We start from the raw sequence: 17,937 nt of genomic DNA on the forward strand, positions 1-17,937 counted from the left end.
CCTCCGAGGCTGGCGGCTTGTGGGCAGGCTTGATGGGAATATGAAACGACAGAGGTCGACAACTTGGTACACCACGCGCACGCCCGGACCTTGCTCGACCGTTGACATGTGTGAGACGATGTGTTCTCTGTCGCCGAGCTGTTCTCTTCTTGATCGACTCCGGCGTGAGGAGTGCTCTGTACCACTTTGTGAGCCGGCTCGACTGGGCACTGCTGTAGATCGATGGATCCACATAAACAGGAGAGCCTCTTTTCGGGAAACGCCGTGCTGAGGAGATTTGCTCTCGGTGTGAACATTCCGATCCCCTTGATGGTGAATTTGATGGTGAAGAGGCTCTTGAAATTGGTTCTTCTGCCAAGGCGTCGTTGTCCGAGCCATCCTCCTCACTGACATCTATCTCATCCTCTTCTGAGTGATTGCTAGTCTCGTCGTCTGGGATGTCACAGGTGTCGGCTAAGAATCGCCTTGTCTTTCTTCTTTCTCCGACTGCATACCATTCTCTGTATTGCCAGCCTATACGGAGGCCAGCTTTTTGACGTAGTAACTGGAGGAACTGTGGGTTGGAAAGAAAGAAAAACTCAGCTCTTGAGATGCAGAAAGAAGATAAAATAGCTGGCAACCTACCTTCAAACAGTTGGAGCATGGCTTGTGCTAATCATGATGTCAATCATTGTTAAGATGCCGTTCGAGCTGGATTTGTAGGAGCTGGATAGATTCTTACATCCATTTCGATAGTACAATCCCGTAGAGACGGTGGCAGCTCGTGAGCTCGGCATTTAAGCTGCTTGACAGTCTCTGGGGTGATTTGAGATATCCCAAAGAACGCAGCTGCCTCTTGCAAAATACGCAGAGCAACATGTTTCTCAGCGTGAGCCGAGTAATAGAACCCGTCGTTCTCTGGATCACCGGTTTTCTGTGTTCTCATCAGCTTTTTGTACTCCTGAGATGCGCAGGGAAGTTTTCATTCTTACCGGATCAAGAAAGTGTCGTGGAAGGTTGGCTCCGAGAACTCTGCAGCTCTGGCGGACTAGAGCCGAAGAAGTTTTGTTATCGAGAACGTTGGCGATGTTGACAACCTGTGTAGCTTGTGACCCTGCCCACTGTTGAAACCCTTATTAGCATCAATGCGCATTATTGAAATCTCGAAAAAATTTGGGGGGGGGGGGGGGGGCGTTTACTTACCCCAGAGACGGCCAGCGTATGACAGTTCTTAGCTTTCCTCCAGACAGCCATGCTCTTGTTTCCCAGATGAATCTTGAAATCGGCGCTGGCTAGCACTGTGACATGGCAGATCTTGAGTCCTCTTCCTGTTCTCAAGAACACAATGTGGGAATCGGATGGATCTTTCTGGGCCAGACTCAGACTTTCTGCCACATCTTTGTTGCTTTTTCCGAGTCTGTATTGGTAATGCTGGTAGTCTCTCTGGTGACGTTTCAAGATAAGAGAGATGTAAGCCCTGCCAGTACGACTGGGTGGCCGTCTGGCAAAGCTCTCGTACTGGGTCAGACTTTCCTTTCTCAGGGCCATTTTCTTGAGGTAATCGAGAACAGAGAAGCCCCTATCGTCTGTCTTTTGGATAGACGCATTCTTGGCATATAAGGAAATGGCTATGTCCAAGTACCCGAATAGACAAGCCAACATAAGTGGCGTCTGGCCCAGGGCGTTCCTTTGATCGACACCAACCTCTTTTTCTGCAAGCAGACTGAGAACCTGCTTGCGATCTTTTCGAAGGACCGCCAAATGCAAAGGCTTCAGACCGAGGTCCGTATGGTCCATGGTGGAAGCGCTGTGGGATGACGTGTTGCTGGCTGTAGAGATCGACATCTTGACAAGAAGGTCAGCATACGTTGAGAAGGAAAGGACTTTTGCTAGGGAACTTTAGAAAATCAACTCGATGTTAGGAAAAGCGTAGTAGTGGGCATGGGACTGGATGTGAAATGGATGTGAGAAATCACTCACTTTGATTTCGTTGACAAAACGCAGGAGGTTGAACGGGTTGAAGTTATGTGATGATGATGCACCTTCTTCACTTTGCAGGAAAGAACTTTCGAAAGATCAAATCAGCTGAGATGTTCAGCTGCCATCTCAGGAGTAGGGTTATGAGGAGGCAGTAGCAGCAGTAATGATAGTCAAGGCAGGTGTACGAGGATAGAAGTATGTGATGCTGGAACTATGTGATGTTGGAGGGGGCATTGGATGGTTGACGAATAGCTCCAGTGCTTGTAGAGAGAGGAACAGAGAAGAAACGAGCGGAAGACAAAAGATGAAAAGAGAGAGAGGGAGAAAGGGGTGGAGAGAGTAAAAAGGAAGAGGGAGAGAAGGGGGAAGGGGGGAAGAGGGGGGGGGGGGAAAGGGCAGCGGACGGAAGAGAGGCACACTGGAATTTTCGAAACGTGACAATGATGCTGGTGCATAATGAAAGCTCTCTCTCTCTCTCTCTCTCTCTCTCTCTCTCTTCTGCCTTCCTCTGAGTTACATCCTCTTCAAAGCCTTTCGATCTCACGTAGACCTATCTCGTTGGCGACCTGATCTTAGACAACGGTATAAGAAGGGATTTACAAGTGATAAGCTTGGCTCAGGCCTTTCAGAGAAGCCGTTCGCAAAAGTCTGTAATGGGAAGTCATTGACAGTACAGATATTCGAAGCCTTGCTGGGTGTATGTAGGAGGACGTCTGAGATGACAATTCTTTCTTTGGATATTTGGTAATAGTATATACATAACTTTTCGCTAAGCCGGTCTCTCTCTCTCTCTCTCTCTCTCTCTCTCGTAGTAATTAGTACTCAATGCTCACTGGACCTTCCCCCTTGCATCGACAGTCCAGATCTCCTCAATGACACCCTTACGGTAGGCGTAATAGACATCGTGGAGGTTAATGGTAGGATCGATATGACTCGGCACCATCTCGACCCGGTCGCCCACCTTGAGGCCAAGACCGTCGTCCTCCCACGCCAGCGAGCCGTGCTCGTCACCCAACACACCATACGTATAGCCAGGGTCCTTGGGCTCCGCCAGCCCGCTGTCCGTCGTCAGCGACTTGAGCCCGGCGTCGATGGTGACGATCTTGGGCCCCTGCCGGCTGATGACCGTCGACAGGATGGTCAGGCTGTTGGCATAAAAGGACCCCACCGCGTTGCGGTAGTCAGTGTCCATGAACAGGAACGAGCCGGGCTGCACCTCGGTGACGCCGGGCACGGTGACACAGAACTCGGCGGTGCCGGTCCCGCCGGTCGTGACCACCTCGATGTTGTGCCCTTCCCGCCGCAGGTCCTCCGCCGTGGACGTCAGCACGGCCATGGACTCGAGACACATGGCCTTCCTCTCCTCCAGCCCGTGCACGTGCTGGATGTGGCCCTCGTACCCCTGCACGCCGACGAGCCGGAGGTGCTTGAGCCTCGCGACGTGGCCCGCCAGCGCCCGCGCGGGCTCGCCTGGCTGCACGCCCGTGCGGTGCAGCCCGACGTCCAGGTCCACGAGCGTCGTCAGCCTTTCGTCCTCCTTCGCGGCGTCGAACCCCGCCGCCCCGAGCGCCGCGTCGATGGCGCTCGCCGCATCAGCGTCGTCCACCACGATCCGCAGCGCCCGGTGCTTCCGGAACAGCTCGACAAGCCGCCGCACCTTGGCGGGCCCGACAATCACGCAGGTGATGAGCAGGTCGTCGAAGCCCTTGGCGCAGATGACCTCGGCCTCGGAGAGTTTGGCGACGCAGCCGCCCTTGGCGCCGGCCTGGTTGAGGCGGCGGGCGAGCGTGGCCGACTTGGTGGTCTTGAGGTGAGGCCTGATGTTGATGCCTGTGGGGAGGAGCTGGGACATGAGCTTGTTGATGTTGGCTTCCATGAGGTCTAGGTCGACGATCATGGACGGTGTGTCGAGCGAGGCGATGGTGTCGCCTACCTTGGGGGCGTACATCTTGGAGGGCTATATGTGTCTGTCTGTCCGAGGTGGTTTGCTTGCTTCTTGTCGGTCGATCCTTGAAGATACAGAGAGTCCACCAAGCCAAAGCCAGAGATGTGATGCGGTCGTCAAAGGTGGTGCGTTTCAGTTGGACGGAAAGGGTTGGAGAAGACAGAATATAACGGGTCAAGGTGGCAGGCTTTCCTCCGTCATCGGCTTACAATCAGCAATCCCGGCAGCGAAACTCTCAACGGTGAATATCCGGTATTAGTCGTGATCCGGCTTCTTCTGTTCGGACCGCCCATGATCCTGCCGTCAAACCTTGTCCGGACTACCGGGCGCCAAGGCCTTTAGAAGCTCTTTCGCTCTGCGCAGAGATAAGGCAATTAATATACGCTACACGTTTAGTAAATGGACCCTTGGCATTACGTTCGTTTCATTTAGTTGGCTGCCTTTCATTAGCGAGCAGTACGCTCACATGTCCTCCTGCTCGAGTGGCCGAGAAAGAAAGAGGTGAGAACTATGTAAAGTCACAACATTGTGGCATACCGAGTGAATCTAGATCTCAAGAGTAGCGACTGCCCTACTTTTTGCCCAACATCAAATTTCCATTACAAACTGTGGCCCAAAGTTTGCTTTACCAAACTTATCCCGCGCGATCCTCGCAAGGGGCTTCTCCGCCAGGCTGCCCGTGCTTTTGTCCTTCGCAAAGGCTAGCAGCCCGTCCTCGCCGTCCTGGTTCGTGGAAAAGAGGATATCGTCATCCTTGGAGATTGAGAACATGCGCGGCAGCACGCCGCCAGAGCTGATTTGGTCCACAAACCTGAGCGGAGCTCTGTCCCTACTATCTATCGAGAAATGTGATATGTTGTCCGTGGCATCGCCAGTGAGGCGGTTCGAAACGTAAAGGTTCTTGTTGTCGGCGTCGATGACAAGCTCACCGGCCGAGGCAGTCGTGGGGTTGGCGGGCGGGAACTCGTCGCCGAAGGTGCTTAGGGACTGGACCTCGTGGAAGCCGAGGCCGTCGCCGGTGTACTTCAGCTCGAAGACCTTGATCAAATTGGTGATCTCGCATGCGATAAAGAAGTGTGTTGCCTCCTCGTGCCCGCCTAGGGGGAAGAAGGAGCCATGTCGGGGCCCAGAGCCGGACGGGCTGATGCGGATACGATTCTGGATCTCAAAGTCCTTGGTGTCGATCACGAGCAGCGCATCTGTGCCTAGATCGGGGACGACAAAAAATTGCCCAGTAGGGTCGAGAAGTGCCTCGTGGGGGTGAGGGCTGTCCTGTCGCCCGGCCACGGGGCCCGGCTCGCCGCCGGCAGGGATCTGTTTCCTGAGCTTCATGGTACCATCCCTCTCGTCGAGGTCCCAGATGTCAATCTGACCTTCGACAAAAGCAGCCCCAATCATGACCGACTTGTCCCTATTGAACTGCAATGAGACGACTCCAGACGAGCCGGTGGCATTCTGAACGAGCTTCAGTGCATTGGTGTCGGGGTCGAACTAGGCGGGAACGTCAGCTATTCTTATCTCAGCATAGAAGACTTGCCGAGCATGAGGGTGGTGGGAGGCTTACGTTGAAGAGCCTGGTGGTGTTGCTGTTCTCGTCCACGGCATAAAGCAGATTCGGCTCCTTAAACAGCAGCCAGCTGGCAGATGTGCCGGCGATGGTGTGATGGGCCACTATGTCGAAACTCTCGCCGTCGAAGTCCGCCGCACCGATCATGCCTGTTGGGCCACCTCCAATCAAGACCTTCTATGCATCGCCATGGATGTTAGCCCTCCTATTGCACCCCCAAGCCCCCTTCTTGCTAGTAGACAGAGATGCTGCGGCGAGAGCAGCAAACAGCAAGGGCCAAAATAGGGTAGAGATGGCGGTGCAATCATTTTTTACGGTTCGTGGAGAGCATCACCACGGGACCGGGGAATGTAAATAGGCTGACGTCGAACTGATGTGACTCACGGTACCGGACGAGGAAAGAGGAATGGGCAAGGCTCGAGTTCCATGCAATACATACACGGTTGCCACCGCTGTCAACATGTCAAGCCACTCACCCTCTTCTTGGCCCGGTTTGCCTGGGAGACGCCGTGGACCTGCTCATGCTCGTGGGAACCCATTGCGGAAGACGAGTCGATGGCCATCATGTGTGATCTAATGAACTGGCTGCTGGCTGCCTAGGGGCCCAAGGTGTGAAGGGTTGAGACGGAGCCGTCCGAAAGCTCAGGTCTGAAGGGGGGCGGGGGGGAAACAAAGTCAAGTATCGAATCTCGAAGATCGAATATCGGGTGGAGGGAAAACAGAAGCAAATAACCTGCAGGTGCGGATACTTGTTTAGTACTTACCAAATACTCGACTGAATAAAGTACCCCAATGTACCTGCCAGAAGTGTCCCTGCAGTATCGATTGCCTTGTCCTCAAAACCCCTAAAAGCTGCCCGCCTACCGGCGTCCAGGGGGGTCGGCAGCAATGGGGGCGGGGCGGGCAAGTGCCACACTTAGCGCTATCTTAGTGCCTGCTGCAGTCCCTTCACAGAAACTGTGGTGCGCTACACTCACTTCAAGTACTACGTAGTATTGTCTAAGTAAGTCTGGTGGGGTTAACGGCGCGGCGCCGGTCCTTGCCATCGATACCGGCACCGATCTGCCTCTGTTGTGCCGGGCCCATACGAAGCAACATGATGATTAATCGGAACACTTGGTGTGCACGAACCTTTTCAATATCTGACCTGTTGTGCTTCAATTGCTACCTGCGACTAAATTGCAGAGACAACAGAACATCGACCCATGGAGCCACCTGGGCCGACATCTCCAAAGACCCTTCTTTCACACATCGTCTTGACACGGACCAGGACCGTCTCGAGCCCTCATTACGTTCCTCCATGCTAAACCAGAATTTTACCCCGCTACTGTGTATCGAGAGGTGATCCATACCTCTGCTGTGATGCGGCTGATGCACATGTGTGCTCCTCGGCTACCCGCGTCTCTTTCCTCCCCTCTCCAGGTGGAGGCGTGGGAAGGTTTTGCGGTAGACATCATGACCCACTGAATGATGGATTTCCAAGAGATAGAGAAAAGTATATCATTAAAAAAATGAGAAGAGCGTTAAAGAAACGTACACGAAAAGAAAATCGCGTGTGGTCGTCGACGTCGTGTTGATCACTCGTTTGCCCTCCCAACGTCTCCTACCCAACGCCTCAGAGCCACGCCAGGAAAACAAAAGCCACGATGGCGGCAAAAGCGCTGGCCCCCGTGAGTCTATCCTGAGTGCCCACGGCGCCGCTCTTGCTCGAGGCGGTGGTGGTGCAGCTCTGGGAGAAGTCAGACGTGGAGCTGGAGCAGTCGGAGCCGGATGACGTGGAGCTGCCGCCAGAGCTGCTGTCGCTGCTGCCCTGGGAGCCCGAGTTGCCGATGCCGCTGGAGCTCTCGCCGGGAACAGTCGCGGCCGAGGACGCGCTGCTGGCGCTGGCGCTGGCGGAGGCGGAGCTGGCACCGGCATCCATGTCGGTACCAGTGGCCTCAAAGCTCGCCAGAACCGTGCTGTTCTGGCCGTTGACGACGGTGTTGTTAGTGCCGGCGTCGTTAATGTAGTAGTAAGACTCGGCATCATTAGTGCCAGGAGCGGAGGTAGCATTGTAGCACGAAATCTCGACGGACTGGACGGTGACGAAGTCGTAGCCGTACTGCTGGATGTCGGCCGAGTCCCAGTCGATGGCGCCACCGGCCCAGTCGATGGTGTAGATGGAGTTATCGGAGGCACCACCTGGCCAGATGGAGAGCTGAACGCGGGATGGGGTCTGCGGGTAGTCCCAGTTCTGAGTGGTGTCGTTCCAGGTGTCAGTCCTCTTCAGGGTACGCCCTGCGACTCCGTCGACTAGCCAGGTGACAGTGTCGGGCGTCCAGTCGATCTCGTACGTGTGGAAATTGCTGTACGTGTCGGAGAGGTCGGTGATGTTCTTGGAGTTGGTATCTTCAGGAGGGGGGGAAGAAAAAAGAGGGTGTCAGCATTCATCCTGGTGACACAGGAAGTTTGGGGGAGGGGAGGGGGCAGCATCGTCAGCATCATCTGGGCAGACTTACAGACGGGCAGGGCCTGGAAGTAGTAGTTTGTCTGGGCGGTGGCGAGGTCGACACCAATGAACTCGAAATCGATCTCATCCTTGACATCAGACAACAAGATGAAGGCAGAGACGACGCCAGCACCACGCGAGGTCTTTAGGGTGGCCTTGACATTGCCATACCACATGTAAACGGTGGATGCCAAGACGGTACCGGACGAGTTCGCCGGCATGGTCAGGAGAATATTGTCATTGTACGTCAAGACCTGGCTACCGTCCGAGTAGACCCAATCGTACTCGGAGGAGTTGCCGAGATACTTGTCCTCGCTCACGATCGTGTCGGTTGAATCGAGAGTCATGGACTTGGAGACGCACTGGGGCTCGGGGGCACAGCTGTCGAGGGAGAAGGACATGCGAGGGTCACAGCCGCCGAGGCAGTATGCACCGACGCCACATTCGCCATATTCTGCAGGCGGCCGACGTCAGTGCTAGCTCTTGGTATTCAAAAACGTGCAGTAGCGGGACCACGGCCAACCGAGGCTGGCGCTCGTGGCTGTGTAACATTGGAACAGTGACGATGAGACACGAGGCACGATGAAAAAGAACGGGGATGGGTTGAACTCACGCGAGCAGCAGGGAGTATCCTCGGGGCATTTGCTGTCGAGAGAGCAGGTGGCCTGGGCGGCGAGGACGGAGGAGGCCCCCAAGAGAAGGGCAGCTCCCAGGCTGCCGGGAAGAACTGAGCGGACCATGTTGATGCTGCCGACTCGCGCTTCGACGGTGGTTGTGATGACGGCAATGGGCGCAGAAATGGGAACGTGGACCTCAAAAGAGGAAAGATTGGCCTTGAGGAGGGTCTGTCGAATGAGTTATTGTACTGAGGGTTCGCCCCTTGTATTCAAATACGATGGATGATATTAATCGGCTGTTGAGTCGTTCCAAATACAACTCGCCAAGTGCGCTCCGTATGCGGGTTGGTCTTGGGATGTCAGTTGATTTCAGCTCAGCCCGACTCCACCAGCTGGAAAAGAAAACAAAGACGGTCTATGGTTGACCGGATTGGTTTGTCGGAAGGAACGAGACAATCTGCCGCACGTCCCTGGCGATAGCTAACAAGAAAAGGAAAAGAAAACAAGAAAAATTGTTGCTGCAAACGAATGTGGCGACAGAGAGAGGAAGAGAGAGGTAGAGCGAGAGGCCAAATCCGAGGAGAACGAAAAGGGGGGTGGGGGGCGTGATATAGGATGGACAAGGGAGCGCGAGGGTACTTTGTCGGCCCTGGTGGGTATGCTTCTATGTACTTGAGCCAAGAGGAGGCAAACAAGAGAGTTAAAAAACTAGGTTAATATGTAGAATAAAACGTCTAGGTTCCTCGTCTTCTCTTTTCTGTTTGTCATTGTCCTCTCACTTGCTCTTCTTTCGCTCTCTTTAGCGCGACTAAATTTGTCGTCCCGTGTCAGAATCGCACAGGCTCAATCCGATTGCTAGCCCGCTCACTGACTCATTGACTCACTCACTCACTCGCCATATGCGAGGGACAGGCAGCGTGGTGGGAATTAAGATGGGATCAGGGCAACAGCGAGATCGAGGGGCCAGGCGCGAAGAAAAATCAAAGGCAGGGACGGCGGCGAGGTCAGTCGAGGGAAGTCCGGAGAGGATGTGGAGGCTGTGATGGATCAGGAGGTTAGCACCCCTACCAACTTCTCTTTCTTTTTTCTCCACCTTCGACCCTACTTTCAGGGGGTCGCCAATTAATTCAGATCCCTCGCGGAGGGCCATGGGATGGATGGATGGGCAGAACATGGATCGTGGAGGTTTCTCCAGCGTGTTTCCCAGACACGCCAGGCCCCAAACGTGAGGAAGAGTGAGGAGGGTGTGGGGTGGTCTGGTGGATTCAATACGAAGATCCGCCGCCGCCGCCGCCGCCCTTGCTCTCTCAGGCTGCCCCAAGGCGAATATCACTGCACTATACCGTAGTGGTAATTAGCACAGAGAGACAAACACCTTATTGGGCCCCCAATCCCAAAAAAAAAAAAAAAAAAATCAACCAGAAGCACAGTCGATACTATGGTACGATCACACGCAGCCCTACCGAATATAGACTACTTTGTTTGGGGCAAGGGGGATTGAACATGGTCCTGTACATCTGTGCTATGGAATCAATACGGCACAGTATCCCGTACCGCCTACCCCTCCACCCCGTAATATTGTTCTTGATATCTCAAACCGCACGGTTCAAGGCATATCGCGGGCGCAGAACTGCAGCACGGATTGACTGATACAACTCAGTAACCTCGGAATTCATTGCACGATGGATGGACGCTGTTACCACTCAAACACCACCACCAGCCTCGGTTCACATCACCTTAGCGGCGCATCCACCTTTTTTCCCACACTGCAGGGATCACCTCCCGAACCCCGGATCTATCAGAACAATAGACAAGGTGGCATAGTGCCCAAGCACCCGGGCGGCCCCGCCGAGACACGCCTCATAGAGGACTCGTGGAACGCGGCACCGCCAAACAGGTGCTGAAGTGGTGATTCGTGCCATCATCCCCAAGAACCCTTAGTCTGAGCAGTGAGCACCATATGAACGTGAATCAAGGGTCTGTTTTCTCCATTCTTCTCTGAGAAAGCGTGTTTGTGGGAAATCGACGTCCTTATTAGCAGATAAACCTCCACCTTTTCTGTACCGATCTCTTCGTCACCGTCAACTAGACGCTTATATCAATCTTCCCAACTCTCGGCCTCCCACTCGGAAGACACATTGCTAATTCACGTCCCTTCCCTCCAAAGATAATAATAATAATAATAATAATAATAATAACAACAACAACAAATCAAGAAAACACATGTGGCCCTGCATATCCATTACTCTTTGGCCCTCATCGTTATCCCCCGGCCCCTCCGTCACATCCACAGGTCGAACAGCACACACGACCTTGCAGGCTGTCCCTGCTCCGAAAGGTTTCCGCAGCCGATCAAGACAACAGCCGTGGCAGAGCGCAACTCCGCCTTCGTCATCTCCGTGGTATCATATTCGTGGTAGACAGAACCTTATCCCAGAGGCACACAAAACGAATAAAGAAAAAAAATAAAGTTCGTCTCCTTTCCTTCAGTCGGACGGCCCGCCGCAGCGCGGTTGGCAAAAAAAAACAAAAAACCAACATCTGACCCCACATCTTCCTCCTTGTGATACGAGGATGGCGCCGATCGAGGGCAGCCCAGAGCCCGAGATCAAGATGGGGGAGAGAAAGGGGAGAGAAAGGAGGGGGTGGGGGGAGGGCGAGGAGGTCGAAGTCGTCATACAGTAAAGTGTTGGGGGTGATCATGTGGTAGCCACGGGTGGGGCAAGCAGTGCTGTCAAGTTCCAGGCTTCGGGAAAACATTTTTGAGTTTTTCAGCAGATACCATATCTCGGCCTCGAACTGACGCTGGGATGTTCTAGGTGCGCTTGGCCTGATTGGCGAAAAGATCTGTACGTATCAAGTCAGCCCAGCCACGTCCATGCCATGAGTCGGTGGGTGGGAACGGTGTGCCTCAAGACACGGCGTGCTCGCGGTTCGTACCTGGGAAGTGCTCTTTGGCGTATTGTTCGCACGCCTTTGGCGGCTGGTCAGCTCTGCGTCTCTCCTTGAGTTCAATTCACATGTGGGATCGCTGCACAAACACACCTTTGCTGGCTTTCCAACCTTCTGGCCAATGACCTTCCATTTGTTGTTCTCGTACTCCTTAATGGCGTTCATCAAGGCTTGACTCTGCGGGCGCTGGGGTGAGTGCGTGAATAGGGTGGAGGGATTTTGGTTGGCATCTGATGATCCTCGAGCAGTCCATACCTCATCCTCTGCGAACTCCGCGTAGTGCATGTCCTTGTACCAATGCTTCTTGACGCTACCTTCGGTTCGGGTAGGAAACGTCTGTCAAGATACGGTCAACTTTGATGCCAACAACGGGACGAAGTGATATTTCACGATGATGGTTTCATACCTTTGCTATCTCGGCCCAACTCTGTCCGGCGTCGCGCATCTGCTTCAGGCGCAACTCTTCCGCAGGCGTCCAGGGAGTGTTGGTACGACTCTTCTTCGCTGCTGGAGGCCCTGATGCGGCGACCTGACCGTCCATCGGGGGGGCAGGTTGCGGCGGGGCAGCCACAGGCGCGGGGGGAGTAGGAACAGGGATCGGGGTCTGGGCTACCGCCGCTTGTTGAGCTGGGATCTGTGCTGACTGGGGCGGGGCGGTGACGACGGGAGCCTGAGGGGCCGCAGCGGCGGCGGCAGCAGCGGCGGCAGCGGCAGCACCAGCACCGCCTCGCTTTCGCTTTGGTGCAGAAGCTTGGACTGGACCGGGCGTCGGGGCCGGGGCAGGCTGCGGGGTCGGCTGCTGCTGGGGTTGGTGCTGGATCTGCTGAGGCTGGACGGCCGTGGGCTGCGGCTGGTGTTGCTGCACGTGCTGCTGCTGTGGGACAGACTGCGGCTGCTGCTGCGACTGTTGAGAAACATGCTGGTGTTGCTGTACATGTTGCTGCGCATGCTGCTGTGGATGTTGAGGGTGCTGAGGGTGTTGGTGTTGCGCGTGTTGGTGCTGCTGCTGCTGAGAAGCATGCTGCGACACGGGCATAGGTGGCTGGATTGCGCTCGGGTGTTGCGGATGATGCTGTTGCGTCGGAGCTTGCTGGGCGTACTGGCGATAGTCGAGATCATTCCGGCTTCTCATGTCGGCTTGTGCCTGAGGATGACCATACTGCTGGTGGCTGTACCAGGGTGTGTTAGCGGCAAAGGGCGATTGATTTTGGGTCTGCATCGGCATCGCGGCTTGAGGTTGAGATGGCCATGATGGCTGCTGCACGAGGTCTCCCCGGTGTTTCTTCATCGAGAAGACGGGCAGAAATGACCTATGCGAAAACGAGAGGGACCAGCGAGGTAAGGGCGTCGCGCCGAATACACACGACGACGACAAGGAGAGAATGAAGCCGAAACAGGAGGTTATGGAAATAAAGTAAATAAATAAATGGCAGTTGTGGGCAGGAGCAACGGGCGTGTTCGTGGTGGTGGGGAACGAGAAGACGCGAGGCGTGGATGACGCGAACTCAACAGGTTTCAAGGGCCCCGTCAAAAGTATCTGGCAAAAGGTGGAGTGCGGGTGGGGATGGATAGAGGGAGAAGTAGACAGAGAAGTAGAGAGGATGTAGAGAGGTAGCGGGACAGAAGTAACGAGGTAGCGGGTCGGGAGGGGAAACAGGTCAGGTAGCAGGTAGACTCGGTGAACAGCAAGGGGCCCCCCGCTGACTGTGCACTTGTCAACGTCCAGTGGGCGAGGGATAAGCACAGCTGAATGCTAAGTCGCGCTCGGGCTTGGTCCAGTTCGGGGTCAAAGCTCGGCACTCAATCGAGAGGGATCGCGCCCCTGCCCCACCTCCAAGACGTGAAAGGGCAGCTGTATTTTTCAGGATGGGACGGTACTTGGGAGCCACCAGAGAGGCCGCTTTTGAGTTCGAGATCTGCTGTGCGAAAGTACTGCCGCCCGATGCTGTTTCTTTGCTTGGACTTGGATGTCCCGACGACGATAGCTTGAGACGACTGAATAAAATGGCGTCTCTTTGTTTCTGAGGGCGATGGATCTATCTGCTGGCGATCATTGAAGTCCAGCGTGACCCTTGAACTGAAGTCTTGCCCATGTTCGTCGGAGCATGTGGAGCGGAGGATGTAGTTGGAGGGAGGTGTGTCGGGCTGGGAGAACGAGAGGGAGAGGACCAGGGGACAAGCAGATATGCGACGGGGTACAAGGGATACATATAAGACGGGAGCGATCGCGGGCCTTGCTTGGACCGTGGGCGAGGGACGGGAGAGAGACAAGACCAACCTTGCCTGGCCCCCAGCCCACTAGGCAGAGGTCGGTAGGCGGTAAGCGATGGTACAAGCCTAGTAGCGCGCAGGCGTTGTGGTAGACTGGTGGACGGAAAGACCTTGGTAGGTGCAGAGGAGGTACCGGAGGCTGTGGCATGTACTCTCACATTTCCAGGTTCTGGAATAGCACTAGAAGAAGAAGAAAGGGACGGCACTTGCGTACTGTCAGGCGCAGTGACGTGCGAAGACAACGAAAGAGGTGGGGGGGGGGGCACAAATCCAGGATACAGTGACAAGGAATCCACTAGGCGCTCCTAGGTCAATCATCGACAGATTGCTTGGACAGCTGCTGCGTGGCTCGTTTTGCCCAGTGCCCTGGACATAGCATCGTCCAGCTGGTCTGGCGGGCTCAGGCCCAAGTCCCTCACCACAGTAATCCGAGTGAGCCGTGATTTTGAATCAAGAGATCTTGGGACACTGCTTGACGTGATGGGAAAAAGGATATGAGATGGCCGTCGGCGTGGCGCGTTGAAGCGAGGTAGCGGCAAGATGGGTGACGAGGGCCCCCGGGATGAAGGGTAGCGGGATTTTGGGGGGAGGGGGGATGAGGGAGGGGCTTTGGCCGATACGAGAGAGGTACAAGGAAAACGGGTAGCTACTCACGGGTAGTCGTTTGGGTTTGGGTGAGGGTGGTGGGTCGCGCCGGGCTGAGCCTGCTGGTACGGCATGTAGTCACCCGTAGCCCCCAACGGGGTCATAGTCCATTGCTGCATGGTCTGCAAAGATAGTAACGTCTCGTTAGCTTGATTTGTACATTGTCTTCTGTTTCTTGTTATTTTTTTAATAGACAAAAATAGCAGGTATGCGCATGTGTAAGCGACGATAGGAGAAGAGGTCAATTTCTCTTTGATTAAGCTGACGGCCAGGAAATGCAGGAGGTGAAAGGCATGACGGCAGCGAGAGCTGATGGCGGTCGCAAATCGGCGAACATTGGCATCATGATTGGCAACGGGCCCAGGTTCTCGCCATCTGGGCCAGAAGACTGCGGCAGGAAGCTTCAAAGCTGCTGGAGACGAAGCTGCAAGAGCTCTGCACTTAGGGAGGGCCCCTGCGGTGGCCATGGTTTGTTGTGCAGGGCCACGAGTATTCGAGGTCGCCGGTGAAGGGCTGCAGCAAGTCGTATCCCGACCTGCGTCATCCCGGCTGAGCTGGTCAAGAGTGCCACCACGCCTCTTGGTGAGACCATATTGCAGTGCAATCAGGCTCCAGAGGCGATTTGATTGAGGGCCCAATTGAGCTGGACGCAGGCTGCAGGTAAGTCCATAACTGGACTGGGTCCGATTTTTGTTGCAGGTAGCAGGGAGCTCCAACCTTTCAGCGGCCAGGGCCAGGGTCATTGATGGGTGGATGACGGGATCGAAGCGCGAATGCGTTGGTGGGGTGTCGGCGCTCGGGACAGGGTTCAGTGAAGTGGAGTTTGGCAGCAGAAGAAAGAAAAAAAATAGAAGGGAAAAAATAACACAGACGCGAGACAACCAGAAAAGCGACGCCGCAAAAACTGGTGTGGCCTGGCAGCCCAGCAAGGTGTAGGTGGGTATTGTCGTAGTGGGTGAAAGGCGTATTCGATATGTAGCCCAGACGATAAAGCTTGCTCAACAAACCCGAGAAGCTGGCAGATTGAGATCGATCGGTCGCGACACGAGAAGGTTCATGACACATTTCGCAGGTGGTCTCGAACTCTCACGTTGGAGAGATGCAGAGATGTTCAGCGTCGAGCCCGGCCAAAGCTCCCAGCCTTTGGCGACTCAGTAGTGGGGTTGGCGTGGGTAGAGCAAAACAGCCTCTGGCGCTGGCTGATCATGGTCACGACATGTCGCACGTTGAAGCCACCGCCCCAGGAATGCATGACAGCCTCGGGCATCAGGAATTGTCGAGTCTGATGCCATGTGGCCTTAGAGCTCCAGGTCGCCTGGTACGGTGTGGCGCGACGCCGAGGTGGCTCAGGTTGTCGTGCTCGACCAGAGGCAATTAGGTACACACACCACCTGTACCCCAGTCTTTGCCAGCAGTGACGAGGATGAAAATTCTGCTCGCGTGGAGAGTGCAGATTGCTCTCCTCCTGCTCCTGCGGCGGCGGCGGCGGCGGCTGCTGCGGCTGCTGCTGCTTATGTTGCTGCTTCTGCTTCTGCTTCTGCTAACGACAGATGATGCTGATGCTGGCGCTGATGCCGGTGCCGGTGCCGGTGCCGGTGCTGTTGCTGGTGCTGGCGCTGATGCGGGAGCCGGTGCCAAAACTGCTGCTGATGCGAATACTAATAATGATGGTGCTGATGTGTATAGTGGTTCTGATAATATTGCTGATCATGGCGATGCTGATGATGCTGTCGCCAGCCTCTGTGCTGTGCGCTGTGTGCCCGCGGACGGCCTCGAGCCCGATGCCAGGGGTCGTGTTTTGATGCCTCGAGGGTACCCCGCGAGTACATGTCGCGATGAGGCTCTGCAGATGACGAGGGATGGACCGTAATGGTGACGGACCGGGGAATGAAGGATGGGCGACGAGATAAGAAGGGATGGGGGAGACAAAGAGACACAACGTAGCAAGAGCTTGTACTTACGAGCATGTATCTCCCACAGTCACTCTCGAGGAACACAGCTGGTCGTTAGGTCCGGGACCTAGACGGTGACAGGCGGTGGTGACGACGCCGAAAAGTCGAGACGCGATTTTGCGAATTGATCGTCAATGGCAAAAAACCTCAGATGACTGGCGATAGAAGGTCGTCTGTCGCAGGTACTGTAGGTAGCCTTGTAGCCTGCCCAAAGGTGTGATCGTGAGCCAGTGTGGGTGTGGGTGTGTGTGTGTGTGTGTGTGTGTGTGTGTGTGGTACGATGCCGGGCGGGTGGTGTGCAGTGTGTGAATTGACGTCGACCGACGAGGGATGACAGGTGGTGAGGGAGAGGTACCGCAGAGTCACCTTGGACGGAGCGAGTGACTTCTGGGATGCCAGGAGGGAACTCGAGAGGGAAAAGGTCTCCCCAAGCCCTTGCGTGTTCTGCCTGCGGCAGGGAAAGAGCAGGGGGCCACAAGGCCCAGCCACCAGGCCAGGCCCCACCTGGCCGCCCAAGCGCCAGACAAACACCTCGTATCTTGAAGGTAGCCACGCAAGTCACGTATGTAGTGAGAAGTGAGGGCTACCCGCTAGCGGCAAGCTCTAGCCTAGCGCATCGCTGGACCTAGCCTGATGAGCAAGTGGGCACCTTTCATTTTCATCGTCATCATCATCATCATTATCATCACCGCCCACCACCCATCCCGTCCTCTTGCAGCAGACCGATGCCATAACAAAGCTTCATCCTCTTCCCAAGCGCGCGTTAGAAACAGAGTCCCCTCAACGTCCAATGTTAAAATGGTAACCAACAGGCAGCTTGAAGCCTGATCTATCAAGCACAGCCCAGGATGTAACCTACTACAAGCTCCCGGGTTTGTCGCGCTGCATTCCTGATCTCGATCGAGTGAGCCAGAGGGCAGCAGCATTAGGATGATGTTTCCAGTGCCATCGAGGGCGCGGGGTGGCTGGGCGAGCATCGGTACCGCAGAGTGCTACTTGTGGATAGGTTGATGTCAGCCCCCCCCCCTCTCTGCCCTGACCAGAACCCTTAAGTGGGGGGAGACGATCACTCTACTCAATACAACCAATACATCCCATGGTAGCACATAGTAATTACTATGTAGCACAAAAACAAAAGCCTCCCGTCAGTCGGCCCCGCGCTGGGTCAGCCAACCGAAGTAACGCGTCGCCTCAGGTTCCTCAATTGGCCCGACTTGACAGGACCCGCTGCGCTCGAGAGACCCTTCCACTTCTGGTCCTACAGTTAATATGCGCAGAGAAGGCACCAGGACGGGAACCATACCGGGCACGTCAGGATTAGTTTGACAGATCACCGGATGCATCGGGGTATAACAGTTTGATTATCCATGTACCATAGTAATGTAGCGGTGCGTTCTCACCCCGGCTCTTGTCTAGTATGCTACCGCCATGTGAAAGAGAAGAGACAGTGCCGTAGAGGCAGCGCTGAGGGCGGGAGCGGGTACTTGGCAGCCAAGTCACTCGGATGTGCCCAGGGTAGTACCGTGTTTGGCTCGGCTCAG

At 55.2% G+C, this 17,937-nt stretch overlaps 5 protein-coding genes across 5 annotated transcripts; all 5 read right to left on the bottom strand.

The window, feature by feature from the left end:
• Positions 1-967: 967 nt before the first annotated feature.
• On the bottom strand, positions 968-1,824 carry M406DRAFT_331535 (uncharacterized protein; the record flags this gene model as incomplete). Its single annotated transcript, XM_040920642.1, has 2 exons — positions 968-1,027; positions 1,183-1,824. The coding sequence occupies 2 exons, from the start codon at positions 1,822-1,824 to the stop codon at positions 968-970; spliced, it is 702 nt and encodes a 233-aa protein (XP_040776188.1).
• Positions 1,825-2,788: 964 nt separating this feature from the next.
• On the bottom strand, positions 2,789-3,907 carry M406DRAFT_331536 (uncharacterized protein; the record flags this gene model as incomplete). Its single annotated transcript, XM_040920643.1, has 1 exon — positions 2,789-3,907. The coding sequence occupies one exon, from the start codon at positions 3,905-3,907 to the stop codon at positions 2,789-2,791; it is 1,119 nt and encodes a 372-aa protein (XP_040776189.1).
• Positions 3,908-4,492: 585 nt separating this feature from the next.
• Positions 4,493-5,618, bottom strand: M406DRAFT_340675 (putative isomerase YbhE; the record flags this gene model as incomplete). The annotated part of the gene is made up of 2 exons (XM_040921579.1): positions 4,493-5,395; positions 5,469-5,618. 2 exons carry the CDS (start codon positions 5,616-5,618, stop codon positions 4,493-4,495), a joined length of 1,053 nt encoding a protein of 350 aa, XP_040776190.1.
• A 1,762-nt stretch (positions 5,619-7,380) lies between these two features.
• M406DRAFT_15079 (carbohydrate-binding module family 18) lies at positions 7,381-8,675 on the bottom strand (the record flags this gene model as incomplete). The annotated part of the gene is made up of 3 exons (XM_040915398.1): positions 7,381-7,859; positions 7,970-8,413; positions 8,573-8,675. Coding segments are annotated over 3 exons (1,026 nt in total), but the record flags the coding sequence as incomplete, so codon positions are not given.
• Positions 8,676-10,538: 1,863 nt separating this feature from the next.
• On the bottom strand, positions 10,539-11,864 carry M406DRAFT_322954 (uncharacterized protein). The gene is made up of 4 exons (XM_040919715.1): positions 11,784-11,864; positions 11,622-11,705; positions 11,517-11,550; positions 10,539-11,423 (listed from the first exon to the last, which is right to left on the bottom strand). The coding sequence occupies exons 1-4, from the start codon at positions 11,811-11,813 to the stop codon at positions 11,392-11,394; spliced, it is 180 nt and encodes a 59-aa protein (XP_040776192.1). The 5' UTR covers positions 11,814-11,864; the 3' UTR covers positions 10,539-11,391.
• Positions 11,865-17,937: the final 6,073 nt, after the last annotated feature.

The sequence above is a fragment of the Cryphonectria parasitica genome (genome assembly GCF_011745365.1).
Source record: "Cryphonectria parasitica EP155 unplaced genomic scaffold M406scaffold_5, whole genome shotgun sequence".
Classification (NCBI taxonomy): Eukaryota; Fungi; Ascomycota; class Sordariomycetes; order Diaporthales; family Cryphonectriaceae; genus Cryphonectria; species Cryphonectria parasitica.